Source organism: Protopterus annectens, chromosome 4.part0 (assembly GCF_019279795.1).
Source record: "Protopterus annectens isolate FY-2018-M chromosome 4.part0, PAN1.0, whole genome shotgun sequence".
Taxonomy (NCBI): domain Eukaryota; kingdom Metazoa; phylum Chordata; order Ceratodontiformes; family Protopteridae; genus Protopterus; species Protopterus annectens.
In genome coordinates this window covers 1,982,737,174-1,982,758,063 of record NC_056733.1, presented here as the reverse complement: position 1 = coordinate 1,982,758,063, position 20,890 = coordinate 1,982,737,174, and the positions used below count along the sequence as shown (strand labels likewise).

Below are 20,890 nucleotides of genomic sequence, written 5' to 3'. Positions count from 1 at the left end.
TACTCCTTTTCGTATGGTTCCTTAGACATTCACATTCAAGGTAATAAACTGTATCTCTCCATTGCGTATGAGTATTTTATTAAACTCCTGTAAAAAAAAATCCTCTATCAATTCTGTAGTGAGGGACCCCCTCTAACCCTCACCCATTTTCATCCCAGGGGATTTAGAGTTGTAACAGAAGCAATGTTTCACAAACTGCTGAAACATATTTGACCACATGATTATGATTAGTTTTAAGTGTTGGGCTGTAGAGATAAGTAACCATCTTAAACCAAACCCAGAACAAAACATCCAAGCATAACTAACAGTCAGCATTTTAAATTCAGTACATTTCTCCATGCATACATAACTATTTATATATACCCTTTCTTCTACCTGCTTCCTCATAGGAGGCAAAATGATTAATTTGGAAGAAATGCCAACTACCACACAGTGCTATAGATGCCAAAAAAATAACTCCAATATTCAAATAAAATGCAAACTTTCTCCGAATGGAAATTCCACAGCAAGTTCAGAAAATTACTTGTAATAAACAAAAAAATGGAGAAATGCCATGGAGGTTGACTGACAGAAAACACTGAACCAAAGAGGCAATATTGATCTAGCAGAGGTTATACAGTTCTCTAGCTTTCAGAGTAAATGCAACCCTTGATTAAGACTTAACATTTTATTAACATTAACACAGCACTTTAATTGCTACTTGGGTGCAGAAAGGAGTAAGAGAGTGCACAACTCTATAAAAAATACCCCTGTGAATATCAGGCTTACACACATACACATACGCACGCACACATCACAGTCTTATCTATGGGCAGTTTGGAGGATTACCAGTTCATCTAAGGCATGTGTATGGGATGTGAGAGGAAACCAGAGCACCCACTGAACCCCTCCCCCACAAACTTAGGGAGAACATGCAAATAACAGTCACAAACAATGGCAGCCGGAATCCAAACTTAAATTCAAGTACAGAGAAGTCGTAGCACTAACTGTGCACCACTGAACATAAATATTATGTGTATTTTTTATTGCTGTTATCATTATTATTATTATTATTATTATTATTATTATTATTATTATTGTTATTGTTGTTATTATTATTATTATTATTATTGTTGTTATTATTATTATTGTTATTATTGTTATTATTATTATTATTGTTATTATTATTATTATTGTTGTTATTATTATTATTATCCTTGTTATTTTGGTATTGCTGATTATCAATGTGCTGCCCATGTACTTTTAAAATGTTGCTCCAGTCTCACTGTCGACTTTGGCAGTAGTTCTGTGCACAGTAGTATCACCCTTTCTTTTTCTTAGATCATTCTATCATTTCTTGTTTTATAGTGGTTCCAGTCAGCTGATGAATGTGTGATGAGCGAAAGTGGCTAAACTTTTTTTGCACTCAGTAATGTATACATTTGATTTGTTTATTTTAGTATTTATCAATTCATGCATGCTTGTTTGCTAGGAAGATTGGCTAAGGGCTACATGTATTGGTATGAGCATATTCACTATTTTCAGTTATATTCTGCCTCAGTAACTTAACATTTTGTCTTTTTCTAGTGCCAATTTCCCTAACGTTTGATCCTGAAACAGCACATCCAAGCCTCATTTTGTCTAAAGACCGGGCAGCAGTCATGCAGATCAGTGAACAGAGGCCTGTCAAGCAGCACCCAAAACGTTTTGAAAAGTCTGTCAATGTACTGAGCACTGACGGTTTTATCAGTGGATCCCATTACTGGGAGGTATGGGTAGGAACAAAGACCAAATGGGACATAGGTGTTGCCCGAGAATCCGTTAACAGAAAAACTAAGGTCAGGCTCACACCAGAGGATGGTTATTGGACACTTAGACTGCGGGATGGTAATGAATACATAGCTGCTACTTCACCTTGGACTTCCCTCCGACTGAGAAACAATCCCCGCAAGATTGGTGTTTTTCTTGATTATGAAGCAGGGAGAGTGTCATTCTATGATACAGATGGCGGGTGCCACCTGTTTACATTCTATGATACTTTTTCAGGGCGACTGTATCCCTTCTTCAGCACATGCTTTAGTGATGGAGGAAGAAACTCTGAGCCACTCAGACTATGTCATGTAAATATGGAGACTCACAAAGTTATTCTTTAAAACTGGCTCTGCTGTTCTTAACACTAATGGTGTTTGTGGCCAGAAGGACAAAAATTTAAAATGAGAGTTGCAAACATACTGTGGTTGCTGCAAATGTTAGATAAAGTGCAGCAATTTTTTTAAATGAGAAAGTTTGTAGGTATGCATTATCCACTTTTCTATTGCACACTATTTTACATTTAAAGACAAAAAGATGTGTTGTTCCACACACTGTTATAGTTACCAGATTGTTTTTTGAGATGTTAGGATCTGACCAATGACTTGAACATTGATTAGAGATCAAAGGGCTTGACCATTCCATGACTGTTGTCAGCCACCAGAGGAAAGGTATTGTGCACATCTTCTGACCTCTGTTGCAGGCCGTGGGTACTTTGGAATTCTCCAGCTAATTATTCATTATGGAGACAGATGGCTGCAAAAGCATAGTTCAAGCATCCCGTTACAGTATGTATTAAAAACATAAGGAATGGAATAAAGGTGAAGGATGACTCTTGCCGCTGTCTCAAAAGGCAATTGACCTTTTATGTCCTGATAAATGGTAGATATAGATGGAAGTTGGATGAACCAGGAAGTCCTCTATAAGTAAGACTTACACAAAAACAAGCCTTCAGGCAGCCAAAAAAGATGATCTAAAACTAACACTGTTGTGTCCTATTTCTGAAAACAAACAGAAAAGAAAGTAATTGCTACGCAGCTAGGATTTCTGAAGTTGGTCTGTAATCCATTTGAATGATGAGGAGAGGAAACACACCTAAAATAATGTAACACATTCAGGAAGTAGTACAGTAATGAAGTATTGAAAAATATTATTAAAAAGCTAGTTCAAAACAGGCTGTCACATTTTGTAGTAAAACATTTCTTGTTTAAAAGTCATAATGCTTGACATTTTAAATCACTAGTGAAGTAAGTCAATTTATTATCTCATTTGTTAAGCGAGCGCACACATCCGGACTTCTAAAGCAGTGACATTACTCCAGGAATGAAAAAAAAAATGGTGCCACATACGAAACAGTAACAACAGAAGTCGAAAGCTTTGTTTTATGTGGCATACAAGTGCCTGCCATTGTACCAGCAGTTCTTTTCACACAGGCGCATATAGATGGCAAGTCTCATCACAGAAAGTACTGTAAAGTTTATAAAACTCACTAGGGTTTTATAGGAAGGAGTATACATAACCTGTGATACAAAGACAGATAAGACTGGCTTATAGATTTCAGCTGTCTCTGATTTTGCAGAACATCCTTGATTTGCCGTGTGTTTGATTTTTCTGGTAAATCAGTCAGGATTACAGTCAGTTAGTGATGCCAGAATTACAGTGTCATACTTCTTATTCTTAAGAAAAAACGCTTGTTATGTTAGCTTTCTAAGTGAATTAAAGTAGTATCTAAAATTGTCCCTTTTTGGGGCCTTTGTCCCTCGTTATTTTTTGTCTTTGTCCCTGATTCCTGAGCAAAGGAGACTTCTTGGTCCACATAGTACTTGTACAATATGGAGTCTCACTGAGTAACCATAACACAGCCATCACTGTATTTATTTGTTTTGGCCAGGCCTTGTATGCAAATAGTCCTACCATGCCAAATAATTGTAGAGCCATTGTTAGATAGGCTTCTGCCATCTTTGTGTTAAAGCAGCTGAGGTTAAACAGTGATCTAGTTAGATTTCTTCTTATTTTGTCTCTTTTTAATATCTGGCAGGCTTGTTGCATTTATCAGCTTTTAACTTTTATTGTAAATCACTGAATAAGTAAAATGATAAATACACACATACATAACGTATGTACGTAAGATAACGTATATTCATTCATAATATTTGCTGAAATCTTTATTGAGGCTGTTGCATAGAATGTTAAGCACTTGTAAGACTGGAAAGGAGGCCAAATCATACTTTGCTACCTGTACTAAACTGTCACCAGCAGTGTGTTTTTGGTTGTATATGAAAATAAAAAAGTTGTAACATGAGAAGCAAGATGATCGTCAAGTATTTCTATACACTGCAATACAGATGACATATATTTTAAATTAGGGTTTTAATGCTTATAAGATTTTGGATATTATGTGGTGAAATGATTGCATCTTTATTAGTGAAACAATACATTATTTTTTTCAGTTCTTGCTCACATTGCAGCATTTTTAAAGCCACTGTTAAACTGCGGTTTGAGACTGGGATTATCAGGTCATTGTTAGATCCTAGCATAGCCAGTCTCAGAAGCTGTAAGATGATTCTTTAAATTACAAGGGCAGTTATTTTTGACCATGCTATTAGATGAGATATTTTCCAATGCATGCCGCACTCGTAGTTCTACAGGAGTTTGAATTTGCCATCTAGCCAAACAGATTAAAGAAGTATCTAGTGCATTTCAATCACTATCAGTGTTCTGCTGTGAAGTGCTGCCCATAGCAATGTATTAAAGAGAGGAGTAAGTAAGACATTTTAATATGGATTTTCGACATTGATATGAAAGATATTCATTGTCACATCAGTATCATAAGACCAGTGTTGGTATCAAATCCACCAAATGACAACATTCAAAATATAAGAGATCACAGAGCAGCGATGCATACAGAAATGTCATGGAATAGCCATTTATATTCCAATATATCATGCTTTGAATGATCTGAAATACTGATAAAAATAGAGAATAGTGCATCAGGATTTCAGCTGAGTACAGTATTGTTTGTGGTCCCTGTATAACCCAGCTCACCACAATCATCAAGCCCCTGTTTCTACTGGCTAATTTAATCTTCCCAATCCTTAGTGTTGTAAGTCTGCAAGAACAAAGCAGGAGCAAGGGATCACAGCTATCACTGAGAAGGTTAGGAGATTTTCTGTGAACTAGTAACACCACCCCAGTTGACCAGAAGGCAAGGTAGAGTACCCAATATGCTGGATGGAGTGTTAGTTCACACTGCCTCACTACTGTATTTCCTAGCTGAAGTGCTTGCAAACTGATTGGTGAATTCATGTTCCCTAATTCGTAAACTGTGGGAGCGTGGGAACTGCAGTAACCTGGCCATCCTCCAGGTGGAGCTCTTGTTACAAGATTTTGTCAGTACCCCCAGCCTGGGATGGGCACACTGGGATTGGATGCTCTGTTCCATCCCTCCCCAGCTAACTGCAATAGTGCCTGGACCATTGATTGAACCTGCATTGTCCAAGGCATATGCCAGGAGACCTCTCTCTCTCTTTCTCTGCCCCCCCCCTTTCTCTCTCGCTTTCTCTCTCCCTCTCTCTCTTTCTTTCTCTGTGCCGCAGAGCAGGTGTCTTCACATGAGTGCATTAGTCAGTGAGAACATTTTCTTTAACCACAGTTTCTTGCAACATGAGTAACAAAGGCACACACTGAAATGAAGCCATTCTAGCAGGTAAGAGCTACATTCAACTGTCAGAAGAGAGAACTCTTAAATACTTAGGGTTAGTATTTCTTGCTATTTTTTTCTCTAAGAGCTGCTTTCTCTAGCCCACCAACTAAACTCGCAGAGAATAAAACTGAATGGCTTCAATTTTCTGACAAGTGTACAACATGTAGCTTGCTTGAATAGCCTGTCATGCATGGTCAAAACAACCTTACTGAAGAGTAACAGAAATTAAGTTTTTGAGTTTCTGTGTGGATGTCTAATATATATATAAATAAGAAGAGGAGAAAAAGAGGAAACTGAGAAGTGTGTAAAAGGCTACATCATGTCAGATCTGTTAAGTACTATAAATGGCACTGGAAAGGGATTCTAGCTAAAGAGGTAAAGCCATAATTGGCAGAACCATCCACTGTGAACGTAGAGCACAGGCAAAGGAATGGCCATTCATGCATTCCAGAACTCTGCTAGGTCCACTTCTGCAGATGATTTCTCTACCCATTATCAAAAGCAACATCATAAAAGCAATGTCAAAATACTAAAAAACACTGATGTCTCCTGTTTCTCCTTTTAAACTGTTTTCTAGTTTCATTGTCTTTGCTAGACCAGGTAGAACAAGCTGATCAATAAATCTTGTTATGGCAACATTAGCTTAGTTGTTTTCCATTCTGGGTTGTTCAGTAAAAAGCAGTTGCTAACATAGTCACACTTACAGATGTTGGCATACAAGTAACTAATGGCACATCTATGTGTATGACATATACCAGTCAGCAGTGACATTACCACAAGGGCAGGTTGTGACATGCTAGACTATACTGGCATAACCACATGTGTAAGCACTGACCTACCTGTCATCAGTGAAACTGACATATGCATAGTGACCTAAGTCTCCTTGATGACATCACCAAAAGTAGCCACTGACCTACCTATCCACTGTAAGATAACCATATGTGTAGGTATTGATCTGCATTACCTCTGTGGTATGCCTGTATGTGTAGGCATTACTGTACCTGTCTTCACTGACATAAACACGTGTAGGTTCTGATCTCCATGTCCTCAATGACATGACCACATCTCTAGGTACTTACTGCTCTACTTATCCTCAGTGATGGAACCACATGTGCAGGTACTGACCTACCTTTCCTTGGTATTAATGTGTTTGTCCTTATTAATATAAACAGATGTGTAGGTGATGACCTATCTGTTCTCAATGTTATAACTATGTGTAGGTACTGGCCCTAGTGCATCAGTGACATAATCACATGTGTAGGTAATGACCTACTTGTCCTCAATGATACAACCATGATGTTCATCGTGTTTCACTGTTGCAGTCATGACTGTAGGGTTCTCCCCTGCCGGCAGGCAGTCCTCGGTCAGCCAGAATCCCAAAGTCTGGGTCCGGCGTCGGCTGTTCAGCCATGCTCCCTGACATCAGAGCGCCAGGAGTACAAAGCTGACAGCCGACTCCATGTTCTCCAGTCTTTCTTGCCATGCGGTGATAGCAGTTCGCAAGTGCCGGTCGGCTGACTCCTGACCATTTTTTCTAAACAAACTTCAGTCCGAAGACTTTCTTCTCCTACTCAAAGCTAAGTACCCCGTTGGGGAAACTTTTGTCTTGCTCCAGTCCGATGTCAGAAAAAGTTAATAATTGTATTTTATGTGGGAAGCAAATACCTCATAAGGATTTTCATTCTTACTGTATTCCTTGCTTAGGCCCTGACCATGACGTAGCTAGTTGTCGGTTTTGTGCTAGATTCAATCAACGTACTATTAAACGAAGGTACGATTTTGCATTTCATTACTTTGGTAGGCGTTTTAATTACAAAATGTCGTCGGATACGGTTCCGGCTACCGGAGTTCACAAACGATGCAAGGACAAAGACAGGCCTCCGAGGTCCAAATCAGACGATATCGCACAAGCAGAGCCAGCATCAGGGACGGCCGTCGTCAGTGAGGCGCTTTTGCAGCCCCTGTCGTCGGCCATTTCAGAACCGATAGCCGAAACGGACTCCCACGAGGAGCCAACTAGGCCTTTGAATATTTCTGTTGCAGGACCTTCGGACAATGCTCCTTCGGATGGGTCCGGAGCCGCTGTGCAGGTACTGGCTTCCGAAGGGGTTTTCAGGCCTACTCAGCTTCTAATAAAGGCAAAGACAAAGGCAAAGACTCCTTCCAAATCAAAGACTGCAGCCCAGGCCTCTTCTGATCCAGCTCCCAAGTCTCAGAAACAGTTACTTAAGATGGCGGAGGACTTACTTACTATGATTAGGGGTTCGGGGTTCACATCCCCCTCCAGATAAAAGGCCAAGGCAGGAAGTTTATTATGACTCCTCTGATCAGGCTTCTGTTTCTTCAGTTTCTTCTTCTGACCAGGAATATTCTTTCCCTCTTTATGAGGATTCTGATGCTGAGGAATCCATTCCTTCAGCTTCTCCCCCTGAGGATTTCTCCTTTGGGGAAACTTTGCATGAAATGAGGGAACATTTCCACTGGGAAGGACAGGAGTACTCGGAATCTAAGAAAAGACTAAGGGATTTTCTTCTTCTTCCCCAACATAGGCCCCTGGCTATTCCTCCTATTTTGGATATTGTGGATGATGCTTTTTCGGAGGCTAATTTAACTCCTGACTCTTTTCCTCCAGCTCCTGTTAAGCCAGACAGATACTATAGGGTTCCTGATTCCCACCAGTTTTATACAAGAACCCTACTGCTGACCCTGAAACCATTTCTCAGGGTCCTAAGAGTGAAAGGCCGCTTCTGCTAAAAACCCCATTCCCACTGAGAAGGATTCCAGATCTTTAGAAAGATGGGGCAAAAAAGTGTACACTTCTGCTACTTTATCTATTAGGGCTTTAAACTGTCAGTTTCATATGCTGAAATACCAGCAGTTTCTCCTGTCTGTTCTAAAACAAAAGCTAACTTCCATTTCCGCCTGTGCAGATGATAAGGAACTACATGACTTAATGCATGCCACTGAACAAGTTGGGAAGCATGGTTTACACTGTGGATTTGATGCCTTGGAGGCTTCTTGTAGGGCTGCTGCCTCTGGCACAGTAATTAGAAGGCATGCATGGTTAAAGGAACAAAATTTGCCAGATCAAGTAAAAGCTAAATTATTGGATGCTCCTGTTCAGCGGATCTAAAGCTGAAGAGGTGATTAAAAAGATGGAGGACAAGGCAAAATCCATGCAAACAGTTAAAGATTTCTTACAAGTACAGCCACCCAGATTTAGTAGGAATTGGCCTACAAAAAATTGGTCCTTTCCCAATTCAGACAGGCCTCAGAGGGGTAGATACAGACGCTCCCGAGGAAGGCCTCAAACGCAAGCCTCTTATAGACCAAGACAGTGGACTGCTTCCACCCCTAGGGGAGGAGAGGACAGGTCGCAAGCTCATAGGAAACAGACTCAATGACTCCCTCTGTTGGGCTGCAGCAACTTCTTGCATGGAAGCCCCTCTCGGAGGAAAACTCTCTCTTTTTCACCTAAATTGGACTCATATAACCCAAGACAAGTGGGTTCTGGATGTAGTTTCAAGAGGTTACAAATTCCATTTTCATACCCTACCAAGGCCAAGCGGATGGCCAGATCTTCCAAAACATCAATGGTCAGAGGCTTTAAACCAGGTGGAAGCTCTCTTGGCTATGAAAGCCATAGAACTAGTTCCACTTTCAGAGATGGGACAAGGTTTTTACTCAAGGCTCTTTCTAGTCCCCAGGAAGCAAAATTCATGGAGACCCATTCTGGATCTGTCAGTCTTGAACACTTTTCTAGAGATACCAAAATTCAAGATGCTTACTCTACAGCAGCTACTTCCAATGCTGACCACAAATGCATGGATGGTAACTTTGGATTTAAAGGAGGCATATTTACACATTCCCATCAGGCAGGAACGCAGAAAATACCTCAGGTTCAAGGCCGGATCGAGGCACTATCAATTCTCTGCGCTTCCCTTTGGATTGTCTACTGCGCCCAGGGTCTTCACCAAATGCCTGGCTCCAGTAGTAGCTTATTGCAGACTCAAGGGAATTCAAATTTACCCTTATCTGGACGACTGTCTTATTCAGGCAGAGTTTGTTCAGAATCTTCTCAAGTTCCTGGGATTCACTGTAAACATAAAGTCAAATTTGACACCCTCACAACAGATAATTTTTCTGGGCGCTTCTCTAAACACAACAACCCAGATGGCATTTCTGACATACGAAAAACAATTACAGCTGACCTCAACTTTCAAAACCTTGGCAACTTTAACTCCGCTATCTGCAAGGAGATTCCTGCAGGCTTTGGGTTACATGGCCTCCTGCATCCTTCTCGTACCATATGCAAGACTACATATGAGGAAAATACAGTGGTACCTAAAAAGTGTATGGTCTCAGCATTGCCACAGTTTAGACATACTGATCTCCGTCCTGCCTTGTCTTCAAAAGGAATTCCTTTGGTGGTCCAAGGCATGTACTCTAAACAAAGGAAAACCCTTCAGTCTGCCTCCAGCCACTCAGATACTAACCACGGACGCTTCAGATTATGCATGGGGAGCCCATTTTCAGGGCAACTGTCTGCAGGGCCTTTGGACAAAAGATCAGAAGCACCTGCATATCAATTTAAAGGAAATGTTAGCTGTTCAGAAAGCTCTATTGGCCTTCAGGAATCTTCTACAACCAGGACAACTACTGATACGGACAGACAACACCACAGTTATGTGGTACATAAACAAGCAAGGGGGATCTCATTCCTATTCCCTTTGCAGACTAGCCATGAATCTATGGAACACAGCTCTAGCTTGCAAACTGGACCTTCAAGCTCAGTTTCTACCAGGGAAGCAAAATTTCCTGGCAGACAGCCTGAGCAGAAACCCTTCGGACCCACACGAATGGATGCTGGACACCAAAATATTCAAGATGATTACTGCAGTTTGGGGATGTCCTCACATAGACCTCTTTGTATCCCACCTCAATCATCAACTACAGATTTTTTGCACCAGGACTTTCCACGAACAAGCTTGGAAAGTGGATGCACTATCATTCAGTTGGAGAAACCTCTCGGGATATGCCTTTCCGCCTCTTCCTCTTCTTCCACGGGTATTATTAAAGATCAAACAGGACAAACCCAAGATGATGATCTTGCTGGCCCCAAATTGGCCTTGATAGTTTTGGTACCCAATACTGAAAAACCTTTGTCTGGAGCCCCCTTGGGTTTTACCACAGACTCCGAACCTTCTGTCCCAACACCAAGGTCAGGTTCTACACTCCCATGTCAAAACTCTCAGCCTGGTGGCCTGGTTAATCCAGAGTCTTTGAATCATTCTTTCCTACCCAAGCAGGTTATGGATGTCATTTTAGAAGCCAGACGTCCTAGCACTAGAAAATCTTATGCAGGAAAATGGAAAAGATTTTGTTCCTGGATGCAGGCTCAGGACTCTGATCCCCTTATTCCTAACATTCCTCAGATTTTACTTTACCTGACAGACCTCTTACATAAGGGTCTCTCTTTCTCTTTCATAAAGATACATGCCTCTGCTATTTCTGCTCATTATAATACAGACCCTCCAATCTTTTCCCACCAGCTCATGAGACAGTTTCTCAGAGGAGCTAAAAACTTAAGGCCCCCTAGATCTCCTCCTATTCCTGCTTGGGACCTCAACTATGTTTTGGAAAAGCTCACCTTACCTCCTTTTGAGCCTGCTGCCACATCTGACATCAAGTTTTTATCTTGGAAGACAGCCATCCTGTTAGCTCTGACCTCTGCCAGGAGAGTTTCAGAGTTGCAAGCTCTTATGGCTGTAGAACCTTATATTATTTTTCATTAAGACAGGGTGTCTTTATGAACTAATCCTACTTTCATGCCTAAGGTGGTTTCCAAAGTGGCTTTAAATCAAACTATTCACTTGCCAACTTTTTTCCCCACTCCTCAAAATAAAGGGGAAAGGATCTTACATTCCTTGGATGTACACAGACAACTACGTTTTTACCTGGATAGAACCAAGGACATCAGGAAATCAGAGCAATCATTTGTTTCTTATGCTTCAAGTTCCCAAGGTAAAGCCATTTCAAAACAGACCATTTCTAAATGGATTGCTCATGGAATCAGATTTTGCTATTCACACCATGGAAAGCAAATCCCAGGGAGTATAAGGACTCACTCTACCAGAGCTGCTGCCACTTCAGCTGCCTTCCTCAGGGGAGTTCCTACCAAAGACATTTTGGAGGCTGCAACTTGGAGTTCAGTGCATACTTTTTCCAAGCACTACAATCTACCTCTCTACTCTAAATCTAGGGCAGGCTTTGCTTCTGCAGTCTTGCAGGGCCTTATAGCCACCCCCTCTACTTTATGACCACCTCCCTTTCATTCTGCTTTGGGATTCTACCCTACAGTCATGACTGCAACAGTGAAACACAATGAACATAGTACAGTTGTGTACACTTACCATAAATGTAGATGTTCGAGTGTCTTCACTGTTGCAGTCCGGGTTTCCCTCCCTCCTATCCCCTCTTATTTTTTCTTTTGTGTGGTTCCTTTTTTCACCATTCTTCTGAGGTGTATTTGCAAAGAGTATGGGACCTTACTCATTTTGGAACTCCTGACATCTGGGGCAAGAAAAACCTGGAGAACATGGCGTCGGCTGTCAGCTTTGTACTCCTGGCGCTCTGACGTCAGGGAGCATGGCTGAACAGCTGACGCCGGACCCAGACTTTGGGATTCTGGCCGACCGAGGACTGCCTGCCAGCAGGGGAGAACCCTACAGTCATGACTGCAACAGTGAAGACACTCTAACATCTACATTTATGGTAAGTGTACACAACTGTACTTTTCTAAGTAACATCTTACCTGTAGTCAGTGTGACTAACACATGTGTAGTTACTAAGCTATCTATCCTCAGTGATATGACCACATAAGTATTGATTTACCTGTCCTCAGTAATATTGCCACTTGTAAGTACTGACCTACCACTACTAAGAAAAATAATCAAATGTATAGATACTAACATCTGTCCTCAGTAAAATGACCATACGTGTAAGTACTGACACTGACCTGAGTACATGAGCATGTGTAGATTCTGACCTACTTCTACTCAACAACATAACCACATGTTTTTACTGACCTACCTATTCTCTGTGACATAAGCTTGTGTGTAGGTACTGACCTACTTGTTCTTTGTAATTCAGTGTTGCAGAACTGACTTTTTTGACTACTGCATGCAAAAGCCCGATGTGTAGTCTGAGTACCAAAACTTTCACCTTCCCCCTCCAGGACCAGTGGACTCCCTTCCCTAATGATATCAGGACATTTGTGGTGTAATCGGGCATCAGACAGTGCCATTTTTCTTGCCACAGCTCAATGAGCATCTTGAGCAAACTGGTTGTGGCATCAGTTTGTTAATCAGCCTTTAAGCCAGTGTTTGCAGGCAAGTCCCTAAAGGGGAATCTTTTTATCTTCTTAGTATTGTTTTTTAGTCTTTGGTTTGTAGATATTAGGTTCAAAAGTAAATAACTATCAAATGCAGAAAGCAGATACCACACAGAAACTTCACAATCTGTGCCTGGTCCAGAGAATAATGTGGCCATTATTCCCAGTCTGCTTACATTAATCAGTGGACCATCAAGCTTGTGGAGGAATCCTTAAAGAGGACCTTTCCAAAAATCCAATGGTTGGTGTAAGAATACAATGGCACCCACAGCTTCCTCTTCTGATTTCCCCAAGAAAAAAAAAAAGATAAGCACCTGAAATATAAGCTTGTTTGGGACACTGACAACACTGCCTCTGAGTCGAATAGCTCCCCCTAGGCTGTAGTGTACAGGTATCGGTGAGGAGCTTTTGCAGCCTCCCATATCCAGCACCTTTTTCAGCTCAGGCCTGTGGCATATCACCTCAGGAGGCTGCCATGCCTTTACTCTTTGCAAACCCTTTGCAGTGAATGTATTCAAGAAGCTGGAGAACAAGAGAAAAACTATATAGTTTGTAAAGAAATGTTTTCACTACCTATCATCAGGTGTATTAGGTGCTACCCAAGCAAAAGCCAACCCATCCCTTCCAAACAAGGCAATAAAAGAAGCCAAAAAAGAAAGATGGGCAAGTTTAGAAAAAGGAACAAACTGACAGTGGTCAGATGTTCATCGTGCATACAGCTGCAGTAATCACAGATGGGTTTTCAGCCGTCAGGCGGTCCCTCGGTCGGCCGAATTCCAAAGTCTTGGTCCGGCGTCGGTTGTCGTCGCTTACTCTTCTGACGTCAGTAAGGCCAGAGTATATAAGACACAGCCGACGCCATGTTCTCCAGTCTTTTTTGCCGCGCGGTGCCCGAAGCAGAAGCAGTTCGCAAGTGCCGGTCGGCCAGCTCCTGAATTACAAAAAAAATTGGAACCGAAGTCTTCTTTAAAGCTAAGTACCCGTTGGAAACTTTTCTTGCCTCAGACCGATGTCAGAAAAAGTTAATAATTGTATTTCTTGTGGGAAGCAAATACCGCATAAGGATTTCCATTCCCTTTGCATACCCTGTTTGGGCCCAGACCACGACGTCTCGGGCTGTCGCTTTTGCGCTACCTTCAATAAACGCACTATCAAGCGTCGGGCGGAGTTCGCCCAACACTACTTTGGTAAAGCTTTTGATTATAAAATGTTGTCGGACACTCCGACTACCGTTTTGACCAAAAAACGCAAGGAAAAGAACCGACACGCGAGACCCGTGGTCCCCGCCGACACCACGCCAAAACAGGCTACACGTGGTCCGGTGCTCAGCGAGACACCTTTGCAGTCCCTGACTACCGACGACACTCCTTTGGCGGTGTCCTCTGTACCCGAGACCGCTGGGTCCTCGGCCCTCTCCCAGATTACAACCGAAGCCCCTGCTAATGTCGAGCCTTCTAATGTGGACAGGTCCACCTCCACCCATGGTGTATTTAGGCCCTCATCTTCTTTTTCAATAAAGGCTTTTACTAAATCCAAAGCAGCCAGGCATCCCACGAGGCCTGTTGCACAGGGCCCATCTCCTAGACCCATGCCTAAGAAACAGATGCTTAAAATGGCTGAGGATTTAATTACTCTTATCAGAGGTTCTCAGCCCCCTCCTGACAAGAGACCCAGAGTGGAGGAAGAATCTCCCTCTTCTGATCAGGGATCCATTTTATCAGAACATTCTGATGCAGAGGAACACTCTTACTCCCTTTTGAGGATTCAGATGCAGAACAGTCCATTCCTTCTGTATCCCCTCCTGAGGATTTTTCCTTTGGGGAAACCTTGCACACTTTGAGGGAACACTTCCATTGGGAAGGCCAAGACTTTTCAGATTCCAAGAAAAGACTTAGGGAATTTCTTTGGTTACCTCAGCATAGACTTCTGGCTATACCCCCTGTTTTGGATGTACTGGATGATGTCTATTCGGAGGCTTGCCTTAACCCTGATTCTCTGCCTCCTGCACCAGCAAAACCTGATAGGTATTACAGAGTACCCAGCTCTCACCAATTTCTCTACAAAGGCCATAATGCTGACCCTGAAACCATTTCACAAGGCCCCAAGGGATTAAAGGCCTCCACTGCCAAGAATCCACTCCCTGCAGAAAGGGAATCCAGATCTCTAGAAAGGTGGGGTAAAAAGGTATATACCTCGGCCACTCTAGCCATGAGGGCCTTAAACTGTCAGTTTCATATGATTAAATATCAACAGTACCTGTTATCACAATTAAGGAACAAAATGTCTCAACCTGAACAACCAGATTTAAAAGAGTTACAGGATATGATGCATAGTGCGGAGCAAGTGGGTAAACACACCTTACAATGTGGTTATGATGCCCTAGAGGCCTCCAGTAGAGCGGCTTCTACAGGATCAGTCATTCGCAGACATGCCTGGCTTAGGGAACAAAATTTACCTGATCATGTGAAAGCTAAACTTCTTGATGCTCCTTTACAAAAGGATGTACTATTTGGTACTAATGCTGAGGAGATACTACGGAAAATGGAAGAAAAAGCCAAATCTATGCAAACTGTCAAGGCTTTCTTACAGGTCCAACCACCACGTTTTAGCAGAAATTGGCCTTCAAAAAACTGGTCCTTTCCAGCCACTGACAAGCCCCAAAGAGGTAGATACAGACGCACAAGGGGCAGAGGGCAATCACAAGGATCATATAGAGGCAGACAATGGCAATCTCCAGCACCAAGAGGTGGTGAAGACAGTGCACAACAATACAGGAAGCAAACCCAATGTCTCCCTCATTTCAATGCCAAGCAAGTCTCAGCTGGCAGCACCTTTGGGAGGGAAACTAGCATTATTTGCAAGCAATTGGCATATTGTCACAACAGACAAATGGATACTGGACATTATAAACAGAGGCTACAAATTTCAATTTCACACTCTTCCAAAAATGAGAGGCATGCCAAACCTGCCACAAAATCAAAGGGCAGAGGCACAACTGCAAATTTTAAAGCTCCTAAACATGAGAGCTGTACAAAAGGTACCTACACACCAACAAGGTCAAGGTTTTTATTCAAGACTTTTTCTGGTACCAAGAAAAGGAACCGACTGGAGACCCATTTTGGACTTATCCATCCTAAACACATTCCTACTCGTGCCAAAATTCAAGATGCTCACATTACAGCAACTTCTTCCCATGCTGGGCAAGGAGTTTTGGCTGGTAACATTGGACCTCAAGGAGGCATACCTGCATGTCCCAATCAGACAAAGCTGCAGAAGATACCTCAGATTTCTTGCAGGTTCAATCCACTATCAATTCTCTGCATTGCCCTTTGGCTTATCTACTGCACCCAGAGTATTCACAAAGTGCCTGGCATCAGTGATTGCCTACTGCAGACTTCAAGGGATACAAATTTATCCTTATCTGGACGACTGCCTGATCCAAGCGGACAGCAAACGCATACTACTGGAACATCTGGCATATGTGACATGGTTACTGCTTTCTCTGGGATATACCATCAACAAGGAGAAATCAAGGCTAACACCATCTCAGAAAATAACCTTCCTGGGTGCCAACTTGGACACAAACACCCAGATGGCATATCTTACGCCAGAAAAACAAGGGCAACTATCTCAGTACTTCGAAACACTAGCAAAAGTACCAGGCTTACTGCAAGGAAAATCCTGCAGGCTCTGGGATTCATGGCATCTTGCATTCTTCTAATCCCATGTGCAAAGCTGCATATGAGGAAACTTCAATGGTACCTAAAAAATCTATGGTCTCAACACAGTCACAGTTTGGAAGCAATTATACCAATAATTCCATGTTTGCAAAAGGAATTTCTATGGTGGGCCCAAGCATGTCAAGTAAACACAGGCCTTCCTTTCTGTAAGCCTCAAGCAAAACAAGTCATAACCACAGACGCCTCAGATTACGCCTGGGGGGCGCACATGAAGGACGGGTGCATTCAGGGCAGATGGTCCCAAAAGGAAAAGCACCTTCACATCAATCAAAAAGAAATGCTAGCAGTAATAAATGCAATTACAGCTTTCAAGGACTTCCTGCATCCAGGACAATTACTGATAAGAACGGACAACACCACAGTAATGTGGTACATAAACAAACAAGGAGGAACACATTCATACCCCTTGTGCAGACTAGCCATGACTCTTTGGAACTTGGCTCTGGAAAGACAAATCGAACTTCAAGCACAGTACTTGCCAGGACTGGAAAACACACTGGCAGACACTCTAAGCAGAAATATGACAGATCCACACGAATGGAAGTTACATCCTCAGGTGTTTACAGAGATAATCCAAGCGTGGGGAGGCCAGACATAGATCTTTTTGCCTCCCACAGGAACCATCAACTGAAAAAGTTTTGTTCAAGGACCTTTCATCCAAAGGCCTGGAAAGTGGACGCCCTTTCATTCAGTTGGACAGCATGGACAGTTTATGCATTCCCACCTCTGCCCCTTCTGCCCAAGGTGCTTTTGAAAGCAAGAACAGACAAACCGAGGATGATACTGATTGCTCCAGATTGGCCAAGGCAACACTGGTATCCACTCCTGAGGAGCCTAACACATATTCCTTCCTGGTCCCTGCCTCTAATGCCTCTTCTACTGACTCAGAACAGCTACAAAACTCTTCACAGTCAGCTGAAAACACTCAACCTCGCTGCATGGAAAATTCCTTGACACCACAACAGTCCCTACTCTCCAAGGAGGTGCAGGATGTCATTCTGGAGGCCAGAAGACCATCTACTAGAAAAGCTTACTCCGCAAAATGGAAGCGGTTTTGCTGTTGGAATGAGAAAAGAGGCCAGGACCCTAGAAAATTGAACTTGCCTCAGGTTTTACAGTACCTAGCTGAACTGCTGAACAGTGGACTTTCATTTTCTTCCATAAAAATACATGCCTCAGCCATTTCTGCAGAATTCAACACAGATCCTCCTTTATTCTCTCACCCACTCTTACGACAGTTCCTCAGAGGGGCTAAGAATATAAGACCTCCAAGGAAGCAACCAATACCAGCCTGGGACCTTAATTACATACTAGAAAAATTAACATTGCCTCCCTTTGAACCTGCTGCCTCAACAGATCTGCAACATTTGTCCTGGAAAACAGCTTTCCTTCTGGCCATCACTTCAGCTCGTAGGGTTTCTGAACTACAGGCCCTCATGGCGGTGCAGCCCTTCCTCATCTTCCATCAGGACAGGGTTTCCCTCGTACCAACCCATCTTTTATGCCAAAAGTGGTATCCAGGGTAGCCTTAAATCAAGCCATACACCTTCCTACCTTTTATCCTAACCCTCAAAACAAAGGGGAGAGGCTGCTTCACTCTTTAGACATCCATAGGCAGCTACGTTATTATTTGGACAGAACAAAGTCCTTCAGGAAATCAGAACAACTTTTTGTGTCCTATGCCGTAGGGGCTCAAGGGAAACCAGTTACCAAACAGACCATTTCCAAGTGGATTGGCCACTGCATACGGTTTTGTTATTCCTATCATGGGAAATCTGTCCCTACTGGTATCAGATCTCACTCCACCAGGGCCACAGCCACCTCTACAGCCTTCCTCAGAGGTGTTCCTAAGAAGGATATTTTGGAGGCAGCCACTTGGAGTTCTGTACATACCTTCACAAAACACTACCACCTGCCCTTATATTCCAGAACAAGAGCAGGCTTTGCCACTGCTGTTTTGCAGGGCATTCTGGCTCAACCCAGTTCCTCATAGTACCTACCACCCTATGCATAGCTTTGGGACTCTACCCATCTGTGATTACTGCAGCTGTATGCACGATGAACATAGTACAGTTTTGTACCTACCATAAATGTAGATGTTTGAGTGCTAATACAGCTGCAGTACAGGTTTCCCTCCCTCCTTCCCCACTTGGTAAAGGCATGGGGCCTAACAACCTCTTCATACCACCTGACTGGGTTATCCTGCTATGTTTTATTTGCCTGCTTACACTGATTTTGCATTACATTGCATTGCTTGCATATGTAGATAAGCCTTATTTATGTATTGCCTTCCTTTTGGGGGCACCTGACATCTGGGGCAAGAAAGACTGAAGAACATGGCGTCGGCTGTGTCTTATATACTCTGGCCTTACTGACGTCAGAAGAGTAAGCGACGACAACCGACGCCGGACCAAGACTTTGGAATTCGGCCGACCGAGGGACCGCCTGACAGCTGAAAACCCATCTGTGATTACTGCAGCTGTATTAGCACTCGAACATCTACATTTATGGTAGGTACAAAACTGTACTTTTTGGGGTCTCCAGGCTATGATAAACAGAGCTAGTAGCTATGAACTATCAAAGCATCTCCACCCTCCCTCACAAAACTTCCAGCACAGCCCCCTCCTAACATGCCTTCCCCTTTTTCCACAAAAAAGAGAAGCCATGCTAACCTTCTTGAGCAAATAAGTGGGAAATCATTACCCAGGAAAGTGCATTCTCCAGATTATAAAAGAGGGCTACAGCCTATAATTTCAAAGGAAAAACAACATTCATGAGAATTCCAGCTATAGCAAATGATCAGAAACATCTGATCCCTTATGCAAAGAGAAATCATCATGGCATAGGGAGCCATAGATAAAGTTACAGAAAAAGAAAATGGAACAGAATTCTACTCAAGACTGTTCATTTTTCCAAATAAAAATGGGGCTTGGAGCCCCACCCAGGATTTTTCAAGATTAAACAAATGTTTGGTAGTACCAAAAGTAAGGTTGCTTTCATTATGTAATCTCTTACCCTGACCATTCCCCAAGCCCTTATGGGGATGTTAGATCTCAAGGATGCCTATTTACTCAATTCTATAACAAAGAGGGACATCCAATTCCCAAGTTTCGATGCAAGGCCACCCACTATCTTCACATCCTTGGACGTTGGCTTGTGTTCTGCACCTGAGGTCTTTACAAAATGCCTGGCTACAGTTATTGGTTTTTGCAGGACAAAGGGTGTTCAGACTTATCTATACCTGGATGATTGCCTCATCCATGCCTGTTCTTTGTAGGAAATAGAACGAGCACTAAAGAGCAATATGATCTGTTTGGCACCACGGTTCAAAGGGATGAAGCCCTAACTCTGACCCAAACAAGCAAGGTTCAGTTAGTGGACTCATCACCGGAGGTGCCAAACAGGGAGAGAGTGGAGTGAAAAGGCTTGGACCATTCGCCTCTCCTTGGGAGTGGTGGGCACTTGGTGCCAAAAAAGATGTGTGTGATTTCTCTAGTGCAAACAGGGAGCTACCACTTAGTGCTGGGGTGGGGGGTTCACAGCTACTTGGAGGGAATGCTTCTTGTAGGTGTGAGGTGGACAGCCCACTGCATGTCCCCTCTCCAGCAATCTGTGAGATGTGCACAGAGAATAGAGCTTAAGTAGCAAATCTCAAACCACTCCTCATGGCTGTCTAAATAATATACCCTGCCATTTGACTGTCACTCTGGTGATGTAGAACAAATGGGATGACTGGCTAGGAGGGAGCTAATTACTGACAGACAGCGCAGCCAAAAAGTCCAAAAAAAAAAAGCATATGATCTGCCTCCAAGATGTGCAACTGTCCTTGAACTTCCAAATGTCTCAATTGCAGTCAGCAAAGCAAAACTCTTTTTTGGAAGCTATTCTTAACTCAGACAAGCAAAACAGCTTTCTTATTCTCTGAAAAGATCCCATTCCTAGTGCAGTATTTCAACAAGTTTACCAGTTACTACAATATTTTTGCCAGGAAGTTCCTCTGATCTTGGGGTTCATGGCCTCATACATACTTTTATAGCCCCCTTTACAAAGTTGCACATGCAAAAACTGTGTAATGGTATCTCAGGAATGGGTGGTGCCAGCATTTATATTCCCTACAGATGATTGGAACCTGTCTGGTGAAGGGTGATTGGTCTAGGGCTTACAGTAAGCATCCTCATTGGTTCTTTTGAGTTTTTTTAAAAGATTTTTTTTTAAGCTTTTAGCCTGTGGTATTTAAGCCCTGCATTTGAGCAGTTTTCTGCTGTT

General features: G+C 42.6%; 1 protein-coding gene across 1 annotated transcript in view; it reads left to right on the top strand.

The window, feature by feature from the left end:
* The window catches only part of LOC122800085 (zinc-binding protein A33-like), a 270,210-nt gene extending 266,113 nt beyond the window's left edge, over window positions 1–4,097 (top strand). The window contains exon 7 of the mRNA XM_044069600.1: window positions 1,567–4,097. Within this exon, the coding sequence (XP_043925535.1) occupies window positions 1,567–2,132 (566 nt within the window). The 3' untranslated portion in view covers window positions 2,133–4,097. The remainder of the gene's footprint in view (window positions 1–1,566) is intronic.
* The last annotated feature ends 16,793 nt before the right edge of the window (window positions 4,098–20,890 follow it).